A 17613-nucleotide genomic window follows, 5' to 3' on the forward strand; every position below is an offset into this window, starting at 1 on the left:
TGTTGTAAATGGAATCAGACATTTCTAAATTGTTTTATTTAAAAGTGTACTGGTTTGTGGTCAGTCTGTGTAAGTTCATGGATCATTCCTTGATTTGTACCATGTTTTGTAAGATTTGTGTCCAGCTACTCTTCAGATTCCAGGCTGGCTCAGCAGCAGGGGTGTTTACTCATCAATCTGACAGCAGTGAACAGTGGTATCTAAGCCCAGAAAGGAGGCTCAGAGTGAAGTGTCCGTATTTGTACATGGTGATGAACACATGTGGTGCAGCCAACTGAAGTGCTGATGAATATGGTAATATTTTTTTCTAATTGAAAATATGAGGATAAATTGTACTTCTGTGTAGATTGAATCCTCGGAAATGCTCTCTGTGGTGGCAGGCAGTGCTGAAGTGGGAAGGCTGCAGGGCACAAAGGTGAAGAGGCTTTGCGAAAGGAACGTGCACGAAGGCCACAGTTTGTCTCCTGATTAAGCTGACTCACTTCCCTAAATCCTAACAAATCTTTAAGCAAAACCCTCCAGTTATTGCAGCTACCCAGAATGGATTATTCACTGCAGTAGAACTGCAGGGTGTGAAGGGAGGTATGGTGCTGTCAGTGCTGCCTTATTCCCCTTCTGCCCCTGCTCTTACCCATGCTCTTGGGGGATGCAGGGATGCCTGCATGTGGCTGGAGCAGCCAAGAGAGTTCTGCTCATGCCAGGCTTGGAAGGCTGTTTGCAGCAGCAGTTCCTCTGCTGAGCCCCAGCTTCATTCTCACTTTATATATTTATATTTTCCCCAACACAGCTGCACGCTCCTGTCTGCTCGTTTCCACTGGGAGATGTTGTGTTCTTGAGTGTTCTACATTAGCCCTCCTTTCAGAATTTCTCTGGTAAAATCAAACTGCATCTCTTTGGGAAGGAGGAGCCCTGTTCTCCTGCCTTGGCAGAGCCCAGGACTGGTGTTTAAACATCAGGGCTACTTTCAGCCAGCCTGCCCACCCCCTGTGCTATGGGAGGGCACAGTACGTGTGTGACTCAAGTGTGATCTCAGTATTCCATCTCCCACTTCCTCCACTTCTGCAATCTAGAGCTATTGCTATAGGCTGCTGGGCCGTGACTACGTTTCAAATGACAAGTTTGAGGCTTAAGATTAAGATCTGCTGAGGGGGTGTGAGAGTTCTGACTTTTAGGACTTCCAGTATGTGTATGGGCCTGAACCACACCTCCTGGGGGCTGAGCTGTGTTTGGGAGGGAGAGGAGTTTCAAACCTTAAAAATTGAGACCCTTCAACCATGGCCTTTTAAGTAGCAGATTGCTTCTACCAGGGCAGAGAGCTGCCTTTTGCAGTTAAGTGTGTTTGCATTCTGCCTCACTTTGTTTTGTTTGACTGAAGTGCAAATGGATGCTCGTGCTGACTTTTAGCTGTTCATTACTAACTCACAATTGTTCCACCTCCATGTCATCCTTACCTGTTTGCATATGCAGAGTTAGCAACCTGACTCTCCTGAGTGGATGAAATGGTTTCCTGAGAACAGCAGCTGTATTCACAGTTCAGGAGGAACTTGTGATAAACCATTTTTCCTCTGCAGAGAATGCCACGTGGGTTTGTTTTTTTCCTTCCTTCTGAACGCTTTTTAGCATCTTAGAAATAAGCACCTGAACTGAGCGGTTGCATTTGAATTCCTATCAGCCAAGAGTTTTGTCGCTGAAGTGACACAGTAACCCCAAGAGGGGGAGTGAGAGAAGTACGGGTTGTGGGGTTAAACAGAGCTGTGAAACCAGTTAACCCAGGGCGGGGGCATGTTGTGAGCTTTTGTAAGAGCTTGTGGCATCTTCCTGCTATGGAAACTGTTGTTCAAGCAGAGTACAAGAACATGTAAGTGCTTATCCATCATAAGCTATAAACATTATCAGAGAAAAACAAGTGTTGTTAGGTGTCGCTTTCTGGCAGCAATGTGGCCAAAGCTGAGAGAACCAAATAAGGGGTTTGTGACTTGCCCTACCCTGCTTTCTCACCTCACCTCTGGCTGTGAAATTACTGTATGACAGGACCCCTTAGTGGATAGAGACTGAAAGGATGGTTTGCTTTCTCCTAACTGTGCCTTTTCTGTAGGAAACTCCTTAGCATGACTTTTGCAGTTTGTTTGCAGACTGAGGTGCTTTCTTCCAGTGTTTGTGAATTTATGTGCAGATGCTTTCACACATAATAGGTAGTTTGGGCTAATTCTCGGGGCACTGTGCCCATGCAATGCGTGTGTGTGTGTACATACGCACTCAGATTGCTTCCCCACCTCTGTAGACTGAGTACAAGCTCTGCCCCAGTCTTCCACATGGTGATGCATTATGATCACATTATCTGGCATTTTATCTCTTTTCCCCTTGCTATGACTGAGGCAGCCATCCCGTGCTGTCAGATTTTCATGACTTGCAGCCACAGCACATGGCCTTCAAGGCTCCATTCCAGCTGTGGTGGCAGGGTCAGGAGCAAAGCCCCAGCTCAGCACCGCTTTGCTGGCAGAGGAATGAGGCCAATGAGCTGGTGGAGTTCTCAGCTGCAGTGCTGTTGTCCATGCAGGTCTCTCAATGCTTTGTTCTCAGATGAGCTGAGGATGCAGCAGGGAGAGGAAATTTATTTCTCTGCTGTTTCTGCTGTTTCTCGCTTGTGCTGTCCTATTTCTGTCCGGTCCTTTCTATGGCTTTCTACAGCACAGAATTTCCACACACCTTTATTCCACCTCACCAGCAAGACTTTAAGATAAAAGAGAGTTGACTGCAGTGCATGGAACTGATTGCTGCGGTACATTTAGCTGCGTGGTGATGTTAGACTTCCCCCGTTCCGTGGTGTGTGACAGGTCAGGAGCTCTTTGCCCAGTTCAGTGGTGGATCAGCTGTTCCCGTGGTCCTATCTGTGTTTGTCCACTGCTATATAAGAGCAGTGCACTTGGAGCAGTGTGGTTGGAGGTAACTGAGGTTGTGACTAATATTGCTGGGACTTTCCTACTTGCTGCTGTTTCCCCAGCCCTTAGACGTAGGGGAATTTGACACAAGCAGAACAGACTGGGGTTGGCTGCTCCTCCCCAGCTCAGCCACTACTGGTTTCACTTGCAGTAAACCACCCACACAGCAGCAAAAATTGTAACAGGGTGAGGAAGCATTGGACTGCCTTCTGAGGGGGCTGATGGGGGGTGGGGGGAGTAGAATTTCCACACCTGGCTCTGAGTCTTAATCAACCCCTCCTTGTTAATCAACCCCTCCTTGTTTTAGCACTATCCACAGCTGCTGTGAAAGCCAGCTCTCTGCTGGCTGTGGTTTGCCCTCAAATGAACACTCCTGGCATAGTGAGCAGTCCACAGAGGTGCTAGGGAGATGTCTTTGGCAGGCTTAAGGTGTGCTGTGTTCACTAACCAGTGCTTGTACCTGACAGGCTCTGGACATGAAGGTTACATGCAGCAATGAGCTGCTCCCCAGCTGCCTGGCAGAGGGGCTCAGGGAGCTCCATGCTGTAGCACAAGGGAATTAACAGAACTTGCGACTTGTTTCTTCCCCAGGGGCAGGAACTTGGATCCATAGTTCAGCATTACGTCCCCATTCTGAGCTGTGATGGGCCTTTGCACCAGATGCTGCTGTTCTGAAGCAACAGCATTTCTTCCCACTTCTGGTCAGACTGCCCCCGCTATTCTTATTACTTGTCTTAAAGCCTCCAGCTGAGTTCCCCTGAGAGAAGGGCCATTGCAGTCACCTGCTGTCCTTTTTGTTTCTGATTTACATGCTATCTGCCCTTGCTTCAACTCCTAGGATGTCGCTTTCCAACTTCTGCAAATGCACAGCGACAGGATAAGCACTGTGGAAACTGGGCTGTGCAAAGTTACTCTTCCTTGACCCCAGAACAGCACCCAGGGGATGTGAGCAGCATCCTTGTTTGATCAACAACCATACCACAGCCAAAGCTGCTATGGAACATGGAATTCCCCAGTCCCTACAGCAACATTCAGGCTCCTCTTCTTGCTGAGCAATGTAAAAAATCTACCAGTATCTCAGGTAAGATGTGTGCTGCCTTCTGTCGCCTTACAGCTCCATAGCAAGCTACAGCTTCAAGCAATACGGATGACTGCAGGAAGGTTCCAGTAAGCCCTATAGCTTTTCTGTACAAAAATGTAATTTGACTTTTGGAAACACTGGTTACTCCAGAACAGTCTATTTCCATGAAGGCCGTGTTTATTTCCAGTGTTGTTAATTACTTAGTTTATTACTGCTCATAGACTGTCCATCCTGCATCCCCATGTTTTCTCCCTAGCTGTATGCTGCTGCCAGCTGCACCAGAACAGTGTGTTCTATAGGTTTTGGGGTGAGCTGGCAGTGCTGTTGGAGTCTGTGCACTGCTGTGCAGCCATCTGCAGCTCACTGCTTGCACACCGAGGCAGCACGCAGGGTGAGCCATTAGCTCTGAAAGTGCTTCTACACAAACAGGTTGAAAGCAGCTGGTGTGTTTGCAAACCTATTAGAGATGCCAAAAGCTGTGCAAGGTACACTTGGTTGCTGCACCCAGCTCAGGAAGTGGAAGGCCCGCTGTAAAAACTTGTGGCAAGGCAGAGTGGGTGAGGTGAAGCTTATGCCATAAAAAGCCATGTGCCAGCAGCACTGCTCTGAGCTTTGTGCATCTCTGGAAGCAGAGAGGATGCACTGATGGATGTTGGCACTAAATGGATGTGATGGACACTTCTGGAGGGAGAGACCTGTAGGTTTCCAAAAGGGCCCAAGCCTTCTGAGGAGGGTGGTGTGGAGGCTCCATCAGAGGAATCACTATTCCTTGGAGGGTGGTATGGAGGCTCCATCAGAGGAATCACTATTCCTTGCAGGCTGAATGTCTGCCAGCAGGTTCCAGCACAGCAAAGCAACCGAGGAGAGGGCTCTGGGCACATTCTGCGTGGTTTAGATGAGGGTGATGGATCTGAGCAGAGCTGTAGGTTTCTGTTCCAGATGGTCAGGGTGAGTTGACAGGCACAGTCATTCCTGTTTCTGTTTACCAGTGTAAATCTGGTGATTTCCTCAGAGAAGAAGATACGAGGCTGTGAGTGCTCCCCTCCGTGTGAGCAAGATACACGGTCACAACTCTGTGAAGGTAAGTCCTTTTCCTCTGGCAGGAGCCAGAGCAACATCTCCTGCTTCAGCCTTCATGCAGAATGGGGTCAGACTGAGATGAAAATGAGAGGCTGAGCCCACTGCTGGCAGCTGTAAAGAGATAATTGGGAAAGGAAAGAGGGAGCGAGGAGGGCAGCGTTGTGGGGGTCTGTGTGGGTGGCACTCAGCATTCCCCACACTAAAAGCGATGCGCTCCTTTCTTTGTGCAGCATCCTGTGTGAGCTCGCAGGTTCCAGCTGTGGGACTCTGTTGTTTTTCAGCCTGCCGCTTTGCTGACTAACACCTCCGCTTTCTGCCAGGCTCATTCATATTTTAACCCATTTCCTGAGCTTTGAGGTGGTTTTTTTTTCTATTGCTTTTCCCTCCAGTAGAACACAGTCAAAGTTCTCAGCTGTTCTCCTGTCACTGTTGACTCATTCCTTATGGTAATACATGATTGTCTCTCTCTTAAATGTCACCAGAAGTGTTTTTAGAATCATTATGCTTGGTCTGTATCTTGGAGCCATCCAAGGTTGGGGGTGACAGCAGCCAGAGCACCTCCCTGCCTGCAGTCTGATGACTGCTGCTGCCTCCTGGTCCCAGAGGCCATTTTGCAGACAGGTGGTAGCAGAGTAAAGTGGCCCTGAGCTGTCAGATGTGGTCCATACTGAACCATTTAGTTAGACTTAACCACTTAATGACTTGACATCAGTGCCTCCCTACTGCAAGCCACTCATTCTATCAACCCTACTAAGCAACCTAGGTGACCTTTTAGATCTAAGCCCCAGGAGTTTGCTTTATCTGCTCTCCCACCTTTTTCTCACATAAAAGTAAGATAAAGGAGCAATACAGTAATAAATCTTGTGTGGGAGTCTGGACCTGAATTCATTGCCTCCTCTGTGCTCACCACATCCTTCTGTCAGTAATACTGATACAGTGATGACGTCAACCGCCGCCTATTGCTGTGTATTCCAATACAGCACAGCTCCTGGTGCACACACAGGGTGCTACTCTCACTTAGTACTGAGGAGAGCCACCTGCTCTCCATCTCCCACATGCAGTGTCTGCAGTCCAAGTAACCATTTAGCCAGGCCAGTCCGGCCAGGGGAGAATTGGAGGGTTGGCATGGATAGCTGAAAGGACAAGGCAAGGTAATGTCCGTGTTCCCATCCATTTTCCCTGCTGCCAGTTTGCTCCTGCTTGATATCTGTGACTTCATTGTAAATCTTTCCTATTGCTGACATGGCCCTTGTGCCCCATGTCATTCATGTTGCCTTGTACTGGGCAGCCAGAGGAGCCTGATGCCTCCCTGTTGCTTTGGGCATTGTGATTAGGTAGCTGTGTATGTTGCTAATGAAGTTTTCAAGGAGAAAGCTTGCTTTTGTATCTAGCTGGTGGCCTGAGAGACTTCCACAGACCTTCTACTCTTTGTACTGGGTTGTAACTGGAGCGTTTGTTTTCTCATGCTTGGAAATATCAGAATTATTGCTTTCTTATTTCATGTAAGCTTAATTTTAATTAGGATTTTTCTTACAAGAGTTCCTGGACGCGTTTCAAATTATGAGCTTACGTTATACCCATCTTTGGCAGCTCATAGTACAGTACCCCCAGATCTTTGGCAAAATAATCTGAACTGTCTGTGTACTGGTCCCATCCCCTTTTCAATGGTGTATTTTAAAGCATTGCAGAGTCATTTATAGGTGCGCATGTAGATGAATGACTAATCACCTTTTATTAAGAACAGCCAGGTTGGATGGGGCCCTGGGCTGCCTGATCTAATGGGTGGCAACCCTGCCCATGGCAGGGGGTTGGAACTGGCTGATCTATAATGTCCTCTCTGACCTAAGCTTTTCTGTGATGCTATGATTATTACGAGGGGTTGGAAGTAGCTTCCAAGCAAGGAGTAAGTTCCTGCCTCTGCTCAGGAGTGAACCATCACACAAGCAGGGAGCTGCCCTTGCTCTGCTCCTGTGCTCTTATCCAGAAATCTTCCTTCTAAATTGCTTTGTTTTACAATAACCTTTCTCGGGCGTGTAATAACAGCATCTGATTTTGCTATAAAACTACTTGGGTTTGTTGCTTTGATTTTATCATGTTCGATCTTTCCTGTTCTCTGAGTAGAAAGGAAATAAGGAAGAAACAAGAGTCCAGTAAGCAATAAAGGCTTCCTCATTGCTTTGTGTCTGCTAGCAGCATGAAGGAAAGCAGAACGATGGCAGTGGCTGCAAAGCACTCAGGGCACTGCTAGTTGAATTCTGAAACAAGCAGTGAGTTCACAGAGCTCTTTGGGAGTCCAACCCTTCCTGCTTTGGCTGAAGAAGAGGCAGCAAGCAGCCTGCTACTGCTTGCAGGGAGACCAAGGTTGTAGCATGTGGCAGAGCTGTGGCACTGAGGTTGGGCTTGTGTGGCAGGGCACAGCTCTGAGGGATCACTGCAGCCCCTGAGCCAGTGCTGGGCTGCACACAGGGAGAGGACGTGAAGGCCTGAGGTGGCACAGCCTTGTTCTGGGCCCAGTGACACCTAGGCTTCAATGGCCCACTCATTTGGTACAGCTCTTATTAAATGTGCTGCAAGGAACAGAGCTTGTGATAAGACATTGCAAGCAGATGCAGCAGTGTGAGGAGGGTTCCCATCTCCAGGGGACTGTTCTTATGGGGCGATTAGGTGAGTGTGCTTCAGATGGTGTGATGAGGGGTGCCTTTCTCAGAGGAGGAGTGTAGAGAAGAGCTGGGGAAGGGTAAATGTGAGCACAGGTGTTGTTCAGTAGTAGGCTGTGCCTTAGTAATCAGGGACTGGTTGGTGGTAATGACAACAGTTATCCCAGTTCTCCAAATTTTCTCTGTAAGAGCTTCTGCCCTGCTGCTTATAGTGGGCAAGGGTTGTCTCTTGCCCAGGCTCCTTGCTGAGCTGGAGCAGCTTCTCTTCTGTGTCTGCATGGGAGCGAGGGTAGCAGCAGCACGACTGCTCCTGCTGCAGAGCTGAGGTGCTGCAGCCAGCTCCGGAGTGAGCCCTGCTGATCTCATCTGGACAGTGCTGTGCTTTGAGAGAGTCTCAGAGCTCACACGTGGGTTTGCAGGGGCTTTTTGCTGGCTGCTAAATTTATTTTGCTTTCAGTAATTGAGTAAACTTGGAAATTTTTAACATCATGAATATTCCCCAAGTGGGAGAGGCTCTGCTGGCGTTCTCCCTGATGGGCACCTGGGTGTTCATTTCATCCACATCATTTTCACAGGTGCCTTGTTGCAAACCAGGGCCAGGTTTTGCAGGGCTCTGCTGCTTGCAAGAGTGGCTTGCAGCCAGCTGAGGGGCTCCTGCTGGGTCAGTAACCAAAGGTGTTGCAGTCATTTGTATTCGGTGTTGTTTCCTCATTTTGTTACACACATCTTTCTGTCCTCTTCTCTGAACACCTTCCTTTCTTGTAAGCTCTTTTCACCTGAAGAGTGCTATACGTTATTATTTCTGTGACTGATGGGAGACTGTTCTTTGTTTCACTCCATCTGCCTCTGTGGAGTCCCTTAGCTGGATGTCTCATGCTTATTTAACTACACAGAGTCCAAATCAGCGAGTTCTCACAGGTTCTACCCATACAGACCCACAGTGACATTCAGACTCTTTTATTGGACTGTTCCACCGTAGAGAGGTTTAAGCCACAAAGATGTCACTTCTAGTTGCAAGACATTTCTAATTGCAGGAAGTCAATGAAGGAAAAAATGGGTTAGCACTTAACCAAGTGTGTTCTTGTTGCATGGATAAACTGAGGCTGTAGTCTCTTTTCAGCTTGCTATGGGCACTGGCTGCTGGTAAAGAGCAAAAATGTCACTCAACTGTTCAATGGCCTTATGTCCCTTACCCCCAACCCTTAGCCCATGGGAGAGATGAATGGAGGAGAGCTAAGATGCCTTGCCTAAATTAAGCACTTCACTTTTAGACGTGTAAATGAAGGGTAGATTAATTCCACTTTAGCCCCCAACACACATGAGCTGGACTCTTCATTGTGTGGCTTTTCTGCTTCTTTTCAGAATATCCAGCCAGAACCAAAATGAGGAACAAACTATGGCTCCAGAGTATTTCCTTCTTCCTTTTATTCCAGCACAGTAAGTTCACAAACATATTCCTGGCTGTACACAAGGCTTGACTTCCTGGTCATTGACGCAGGCTCTGAGGGCTGTACACAGCACAAGAGTGCCACAGGGCAATAAGCACAACACAGGTGGTAGTGGAGAGGGTTCCACGGGATAAGGAATTACAGGAAAGTCAGTATTGTGGATTTTGAGCAACATAAAGAATTATCTGTACTAACTTCTTTTTGGACCAGACTGGATCTTACTGGTAGAAGTAAAATCCTTTGGTCTTTGTTTCAGAAGCTACCAGGGATGGAATTCATCCTCTGGTAGATTGGGTTAATCTAACATTTAAATACCAGTAAAAATTTGACCCCTTCTTCATTTCATTAGCGAATTATTGCACAGAGATAAGTGTGCAGACTGCCAAGGAATAGTAGGCTTTTTGACCAATATCACAATAGCATAGAAGAATGCTCATTGTTGCCCTTTCTAAAAAAGAAAGCAGGGGTAGCAACTCTCTTTTTCTAGAAGAGCAAAGTTTGTCTAAGAAAGAAAATGTATCTTGCTTGGGACCAAAGCAAGAAATGTGTTCCCTGGGAGCTTGGGGCAGCGTGCTGAGGACACAGAATGAAAAGTTAAGATTGAAATGAATATTTCAGAAGAGAATTCTGAAGTCAAAGTGAGATGAAAAGGTCAAAATGAAAGAAAATAACAGCCACATAATTTGAATAATGCGATGTGCAATAAAGCACATGGACACATTTGGAGACAGAGGCTGTTACAAGAATCCCCACGCTTCTTTTTCTGTCACCTTCCTGCTTCACTGGAGGGCTTGTACGGAGATCCAAGTGCTGAGATAGGCTGTGTCATGCTCAGAGTGGAAGGGTGTTGTATGGCACATCTCAGGAGCTGAGGAGTAAAAGGAGCTTCTGCAGAACAGTTAAAAGCTTAAATGCTGTTTTGTGACTATAAGAATGCTAATTTCCCCATGACCACAGTGTAACTTCTCTAATTGCCTCTCATGTTCTCATCAGAAGTATTTCAGTTAAAGTGATCAATAAACCAGCCACCTGAGCATCAGAATTACTCATGAAAACAATAAAGGGAAAGTTGCAATATTGTTTTGCCAACATTTGATGAAGTCTATTCCAAGTCTCTGGAGCTGGACATGAAAATCATTGATGCTGCAGAAAGCAAACTGTAGAAAATTGTAAACTGAGAGAATGGTAAAGAAAGAATCACTAAGTTACCAGTTTTAATGTGCCAAGAGCCACGAATCTTAGGCTGTGATTGTGTGAGAGGACAGAGATAAGTTTGAAAATTCAGCCCACATTGGGCACATTCTGGTATTTCTGTACATCATCTGCTGCCACAGCATTTCTAGTAGGTTTTTCTTTATCACTGATGGCTGCCAGGAGCTCACCTCTCTTTCAAGGTGGAACATTCTTGTGCTCCAGGACTGGAGGCTTTCTGAGCCTGGTATTGTGTTTTCTCTTTCCAAACCTGCAGCCATATGTCATGAAAACCTCACTTGTTTTGTGGACTATGTGCAGACCCTGTCCTGCCTCCTGAGGAATGACCTGGGTGCCGGTTCATACAATATCACTGCTACATGGTAAGTCTTAAGAGAACACAGTTTTTGTTGCAGTCTGTTTTATTGCTGTGACAGATCAGTCTGACTAGATTAAGTGATAGATGTGGGCTATTTACTTTGGTGGTGGTTTTTTTTTTCTTTGATGGTTTCAGGGTTGATGGGGTCAGTCCAGAAAACACTGTGGCAGCCTGCAGTCTCCTGGAATTGTCCAGGAACACCAGCCACACGGAATACGTGTGCACTGTGGACATGACTGAACTGATGGCAGACTTCAAAGTCCAGGTGGATGTCACAAAGATAGCTGACAGGCAGCACGTGACTTCCAGAGGCTTTTATATGAAAGAAAACAGTGAGTACAAAAATGATGGGCTTGATATATATCACTTATGTTGCTTGATATATGTTGCTTACCTTGATTTGCCAGGACAGTGTCTGGGCAAGAAGTGAGCAAGACAGCCCAAGGGTGGGGAGCTGTGCTCAGGGTGCACTCCTCTGGGCAGGACACTGTGATCTTATTGTTGCTGTTGCAAACTTCAGAACACCTCATGCTCGTGGCTGAGCTGAGAGTGGCCCAACTGTGCAAGTGACTATGACTAAAGGAGACCACATGTGTGATGAACAGAACAAGGAACTCTGCTTTCCTCATCTCCCAGGGGCTAGCTGCCTTTGTGCTATTTTCCCTAGTTCCTTAGGTGATGAGTTGTGGAGATGGACAGCAGGGTCAGCAACAGAAGGCATTCGGAGAGCCAGATGTCACAGTGCTGCCTGGGCAGCAAGGTGGTTGTGCCATGCAGGGGTGCATCCCTCCAGGGCACTTCTGGCCCCTCCATGCTCTGCCTTCCTCATACTGTGCTGGGCCATCTCTCACATCTGCAGTGATGTTGTGAAGAATGACACTGTTCTGTCTTCACCCACAGTCAGACCACAGCCTCCGTTCAATCTGACTGCTGTGTTCACAGAAGGTTACAATATTTCTTGGGAAACCATCTATCAGAACCCTCTTTTCTACTTTTTGAAAGATGAGCTGGAATATCAGCTGCGTTATAAAAGAAGGGCTGACACCTGGGAGGTAAGTGAGATGTTGGTTTACCATCAAGCACCAGCAAAGAGGGGACCAGCCCTAGTAGGACAGAAGCACTGATGTGAAAGAAGGGTTCTCGAGGTTTTAAATAGTTTCTCTTTTTCTTGCCTATACTAAGAACAAGCAAGACTATAAAAAGAACTGAGAAGCAGAAGCTGTTAGAAAAGTACAAAATTATGTGGGGAAGGGAGGTAGATCATTTGCTTCTCCTACTGTTCTGCTTTGAAGAATCCCCTGGGGCCTCATGCAGCTGCTGAGCAGTCAGAGCATAGCCCACAGAAACGACTTGACAGTAGAGGGGATTCCTTTGCAAGGCTCTGAGTGAGGTTAAGGTGGGAGCGGTCTCTCCTGCACTGACTACTTGATGTGTAATTATTCACAGACTCAGAAGATTAAATCTGTCCATGAAGACAAACGAACACTGGTGATCCCACCACGGGAACTCCAGGGGAACACTGAGTATGAATTCCAAGTGAGAGCCAGACCCCGAGAAGACAGCGGCTACTGTGGATTTTGGAGTGAATGGAGCTCCCCACTGACACTGAAAACCAGCCCTGCTGGTACGTACTGTTAGTTCTCCTTGTCCTTCCAGTCTGTCTGATGTCAGAGAATGCTACCAGAAATATACTGAAATCTAAGTAATTAGAAAAGCTGGATAGGTGGTCTAGTAAAGGCAGTCATTTGAATATGAGTCTCTTGGCAGGAGAATGGGGCTCAGGAGCAGGGAACTGTCCTGCCCCAAGCACATTGGCTGCCAGCTGCCTTGTGGCATGGCTGCAGCAGTGATGCACAGCTCCTTTAACTGCTGAATCCTCTCTGACAGCTTCACTCATACCTGATCTCGTGTACAGGGGCTGGTCCCCATGTAACAGGCTCAGAGTCTCTAAGAGAAAGTCTGGGGTAAAATCTCAGGGTCTTCTTTCTGCTGCTTATTGACCGGGGTCAAAGTGCAAGGTGAGTCTCAATGACCTTGTCTCTTTCTCCAGCTGTGACACAGAGAGCTGGCATGGGATGGATGCTGTTCTTTGTTATTGCCATGGTGATCACTGCCTCAATCACAGCCTTTCTGGCCAAGCAACAGAGGTAAGAGCCCATGAGGAAACTGGTCTTAAATGCCCTTGTTTGTTCTGCTAAAAATGGGGTGTTCACCGGCAGCCTTCTTTGCATCTTGTGCCTTCAGGCACAGATACAGCTGTGGCCTTTTGAAGGCCAGCAAGGTATGGTCTCCAGCTGGTGTACTGGCAAGACTGCTTTGCTTTTCTGTCAGCTCTGATTCCTCTCAGCAGATGAGGTGGAAGAGAACACTATGCACAGGGACTGAGCAGAGGCCTCCAGGCTCCTGAACTGTTTTCCTGGTCCTGTCCATGCTCTGGAGATGCTCAGATCAGAGCAGGCACAGCTTACTTGACCCTTTGCAAGTCACTCAGTGCAAGCCTGGGGCCTCTCCCCTCTTGCAGAGGGACAGTGTGCTTAACCCCAAATCTTTCTTTTTTTTTTTTCAGCTTGTGGAAGAAGATTGCTTGCATCCCAGATCCATCTGCCTTTTTCAAACCACTTTACCTGATGTATAATGGTGATTTCAAGGTATATATGAACTACATAAGTGAGTGGAGCATATCATAGAATCACAGAATCATAGAATGGCCTGGGTTGAAAAGGACCACAGTGATCATTTAGTTTCAACCTCCCCTGTTATATGCAGGGTCACCAACCACCAGATCAGACTGCCCAGAGCCACATCCAGCCTGACAAAAGTAAACTAAAAGGCCCCAGATTATTTCCTGGGCAAGGGATTCTCATTAGGACAGTGGAAGAATGTCTCAAGGGAAAGCTGCATGGGTACAGACAAGGATCGGAGCCCTCCAGTGTGTTTTCTGTGCTGTGATTGTCTTTATGACTGTGCTGCTCATCTATTGTAGATGCTGTATTAGTGGGTGAGCTGAGCTCATATTTGAACTGTGAAGTTTCTATTTCTGAAGGCAATATCAGGACATGCTGCCATCAAGGACATGAACTGTAGGCTTTGCTGTAGGCCTTATCTCCCAATCCAGCCTCTGCACACAGGCTCAACATTAATCCTTGTAGTTCTCTCTGGAGAGTCACTTGTGCAGACAACATACAGACCCATCACCCTGGAAAGATGGCTGGAGCTCTGTGGGCAAATAGCTGCTGTGTCACAGCACTGTATGTGCAGCTGCCTCCCCTATAAGGAAGTATATTTGTGAAGTGGGCAGCTTTGCCTGGCCCTCACTAATTACCTTCCCTTTTAACATCAGCCAGACTTGCTCACCTAACAAAATATCTTGCAAAACCTGCAGCGTTTGCAGTTGTCAAGATTCAAAAGCTCTGAGTATCCATAAACTTTGCATTAAGCTGAAGAGCAACCCCCAGTGCCATCATAAAATTGTGGAAGTGCTGGCACTGAACTGCAGAGATCACTGCCTCATTCTGAGTGAGTTCCTTTTGTTCCTGATGGTTGGTAGCACTGATCATAGACATTTCAGTGTCCGCTTTTTTGTTTCTGCTTTTCTTAGACGCTCTGTAGAAGGTTGCCAACAGGGCCCTAACAATCATCATATCCTTTCTTACTGCTGTTTGGATGATGTATGCCATTGGGTTAAATGGCAAATTAAAATGGCATGGACACCACTTAAGCTGAAGACAACAGCAATTGTTTCTCTTCCTTCTGCCTTTCCCTTTCAGCCCTGTCACAGCTTCCCATATTTGCACACAAGGGGCGTTCGTATCTCCTTGTGATGCACATCACACTGGTTGTTCTCAGGAAAGTAGCCAGGACCAGGTGTAGGAATTCCTAAAAGTCAAGGGACAGTGTTCAAGGTGGAAGTGAAACCAGCATGCCATGCCCAGAGCCATGCTCTTGTCAGAGAATCTTGTGGCTTCACACTGCTCGATGGGAGTGATTCTACTGCATTTCTAATCTGCTTATTCAGTGCTGCTGTGAAGGAATGAGCATCACTTACAGTGTTGCTAAAGCTCAGTTCTGAGAAAGTCAATAAATTTGCAGAATAAAGCAGCACATGAGATGCAGAAGCAGACAGTGTCGAGAGGATGTGGTGACCTCGCTAATATGTGAACAGAGTCATCATTATCAGCAAGCAGAAAAACAATCAATCTAAGCCTTGTTCAACTGCATCCTGCCTGCACCAGAACAAGTGTTTAGGAAACGTCTGTAAATAATGACAGTAGCAATGCCTGCACAGAGCAGTCCTGGGTTGGACAGGAAGAAGTGAAAATATTAGAGAACTGTTAAGACAGGGGAGAGAGAAGGGAAAGCAGAGGAATAAACGTTGTTTATCCTTTAGTGTATGTGGGTTCGTATGTTCATGTTGGGTGGGAATGTGCAAATGCGTGTCAGGAGGGCATAGGAAATATTCTGCCTGCTCAGTTCTGAGGAGGGTGTTTCCTTCTGTTCCCTCAAATAGCCTGCTGGGTGCATAGCTTTAATGTTATGCTCTTTGCAGCTTTGGTTAAGAGTAAGTTGAAATAGATTCGGTACTTTCTGCAGTAGTGAAGTTTCTACACTTGGTGTCAGTGTGTCGCAAGCTGATCTCTACCTTAATGCAAGGGCTGCTCTGAAAGTAATGCCTCCCGTTTAATATGTTGACCCCTGATGGCAGAGGACACAATGGAGTCTGACATGGAGGTGTGGATGAAGCAAAAAATATGGAACTGAATTCCTCCGTGTGGAAAAAATGGTGCCCACTGACGTTCATGGACACTTGGTGAACACTGATGGAGATCAAACAGTGGCTGTGGCACAGAGAGGTGCTGGTGGTGCATTTCAGCAGAGGTGACAGTGGTGCAGAGCTGTGCTGCAAGCACAGTATGCAGTATATTGATCATCACTGGCTGATGAACTGAGAATGCTGCTATGGGCAGTGACAGCTTGTTTGGTTGGTTTAGGTTGGTTTTTGTTAGTTTGTTTCAGCATGAAGAAAGCTGTAAAGCCATGCAAATCTCTCAGAGATGATTAATTTTGTTTATGTGAGCGAGTTCTCCTGCACTGCCTGTTCTGTGTAGTAACTGCATCTCATACCCTGCCACTTTAGGGGAGTCATTGATATAACAGTTTGATTTTGCCTCTGAAAGCATAAAATCTTCAGTTGCTTTTGTAGAAATTCACACCTGACAATACTAACCTCTCTCTCATACTCTGTATGTGTTTTCATGCAGAAATGGGTTGGTACGTCCCATATGAAAATGACCATTGATTTATTTGAATGGGAAATAGTCCCTTCAGAAGCCCTGGAAGTTTTCAGCATGTGTCCTTCCAACTGCACCTCACAGGAGGAGATAAGGGAGCTGAAAAATGATCAGCCTTGCAAGCCTTGCCTGACCGCCCCAGTCCAAGACAGCCTCCTGTCAAGTGTGAACAGCAGCAGTGTGACTCAGGACCGATCCTACGGACATTTGTCCATTGATACTGTGACAGTGGCTGATGCATTTACACCTTGTAACTGCCAGTGCAACTGTAACCGCATGTACAGGGAACAAAAGCATAATGGTGATGAAGATAGTACTGGAGAAAATGGCTACCCCAAGGTTAACATGGATGATGAAGACAGAAGGCCATCCAGTGCCTTGCATCTGTCTGACCTGAGCTCACAGGACAAAATTTTGGCCTCAGGTTCTATGTCCACAGATCACCTGAGGACTACAGGTGCCCCAGGCCATCAGGAAGTTGAAGGGGCTTTGGAAGGAGGGGTGGGGAGCATCCTAGAAGCCCTTTGCTTGCATCCTAATCAGTGGGATTTGGAAAATCCAGCTTCTCTACCTTCCCCTGATGGTGAAAGTGTGTCCTACAGTGAAGGATCCTGTGACTTTTTCCCTCACAATGCAAGACCTGTTGGCAGTTACCCCATGATCTGCCTAGATTTGGACACTATTGACAGTGGCTTTGTGGACTCAGACTGTGGGAGTCCAGTTGACTGTGAATTTGAGCAAAATAGTCAGACCAACTGTGGGTCTGTTCCCCTTGAGCAGGAAGGAGAGGACTTTCCGCGGAGCTATGTCAAGCAATGGATCTCCTGCCATGCTGACAGCCCTGCCAGCGGGACTCAGACAAACTGAGGACTTGATTTTGTTCTGCAGAGTATGAGGCCTTTCCCATATTGTGCCAGAAGCAAAGTGTCAGCCAAATTGAGAAGAAAATTTGAAGTTTACTTTGTGCAAGCTGCACTGCATGCAGATGAGAATGGCTAAGTCCATAGAAACATAGGCCTGTTTCTAGTGCCGATCATTCTTCATTTTGCATCAAACCTGACATGATTAATTTTTTTAAGATTTTATTCCAGAATTCTTGGTCAAGCCCTTATAGAACAACCCACAAACTTTAATTTTTTACAAGAAAAAGCAACCGGACCTTTAAAATTGTTCCTTACCTTACATAGATTGTTGGTTTTTTTTTTGAAAGTAAGCTTATAAATAGTACAGAACTTCAAAAGGATTTTCCCTGGCATTCTCTCATGACTCGAGTTCAATGTACATGGAGTCTTAGAAGCATATCTAATAGCAAGCATGTTTGTTACATTAAAGTTCCCTTACCCTATCCTAACAACAAGCGTTGTTACTTTTCCAATCACTCTCCTCAATAAACACAGCCATAAAGTTTGCATTAAGTATGAATTATATCCATCCCTGTCCATGGGGTATAATCAAAAACAATTCTCATCATCAGAGAATGGCATATCCAAGAGACATCTCATACCTCAAGCTGTAGTTGGGGCTTGCCTTTGCAGGTAGAGTCTATAAAC

At 46.5% G+C, this 17613-nt stretch overlaps 1 protein-coding gene across 2 annotated transcripts; it reads left to right on the plus strand.

Annotated features, from left to right (window-relative positions):
• The first annotated feature begins 57 nt into the window (after positions 1–57).
• IL21R (interleukin 21 receptor) lies at positions 58–17411 on the plus strand. Of its 2 annotated transcripts, none has more exons than XM_015877022.2 (9): positions 58–5101; positions 9120–9194; positions 10674–10779; positions 10911–11107; positions 11676–11827; positions 12222–12399; positions 12826–12922; positions 13342–13423; positions 16034–17411. In XM_015877022.2, the coding sequence occupies exons 2-9, from the start codon at positions 9140–9142 to the stop codon at positions 16928–16930; spliced, it is 1764 nt and encodes a 587-aa protein (XP_015732508.1). In that variant the 5' UTR covers positions 58–5101; positions 9120–9139; the 3' UTR covers positions 16931–17411. The 2 variants fall into 2 exon arrangements, with proteins under 2 accessions (XP_015732508.1, XP_015732507.1); XM_015877021.2 differs by lacking the exon at positions 58–5101 and adding an exon at positions 5289–6251.
• Positions 17412–17613: the final 202 nt, after the last annotated feature.

This window comes from Coturnix japonica, chromosome 14, assembly GCF_001577835.2.
Source record: "Coturnix japonica isolate 7356 chromosome 14, Coturnix japonica 2.1, whole genome shotgun sequence".
NCBI lineage: Eukaryota > Metazoa > Chordata > Aves > Galliformes > Phasianidae > Coturnix > Coturnix japonica.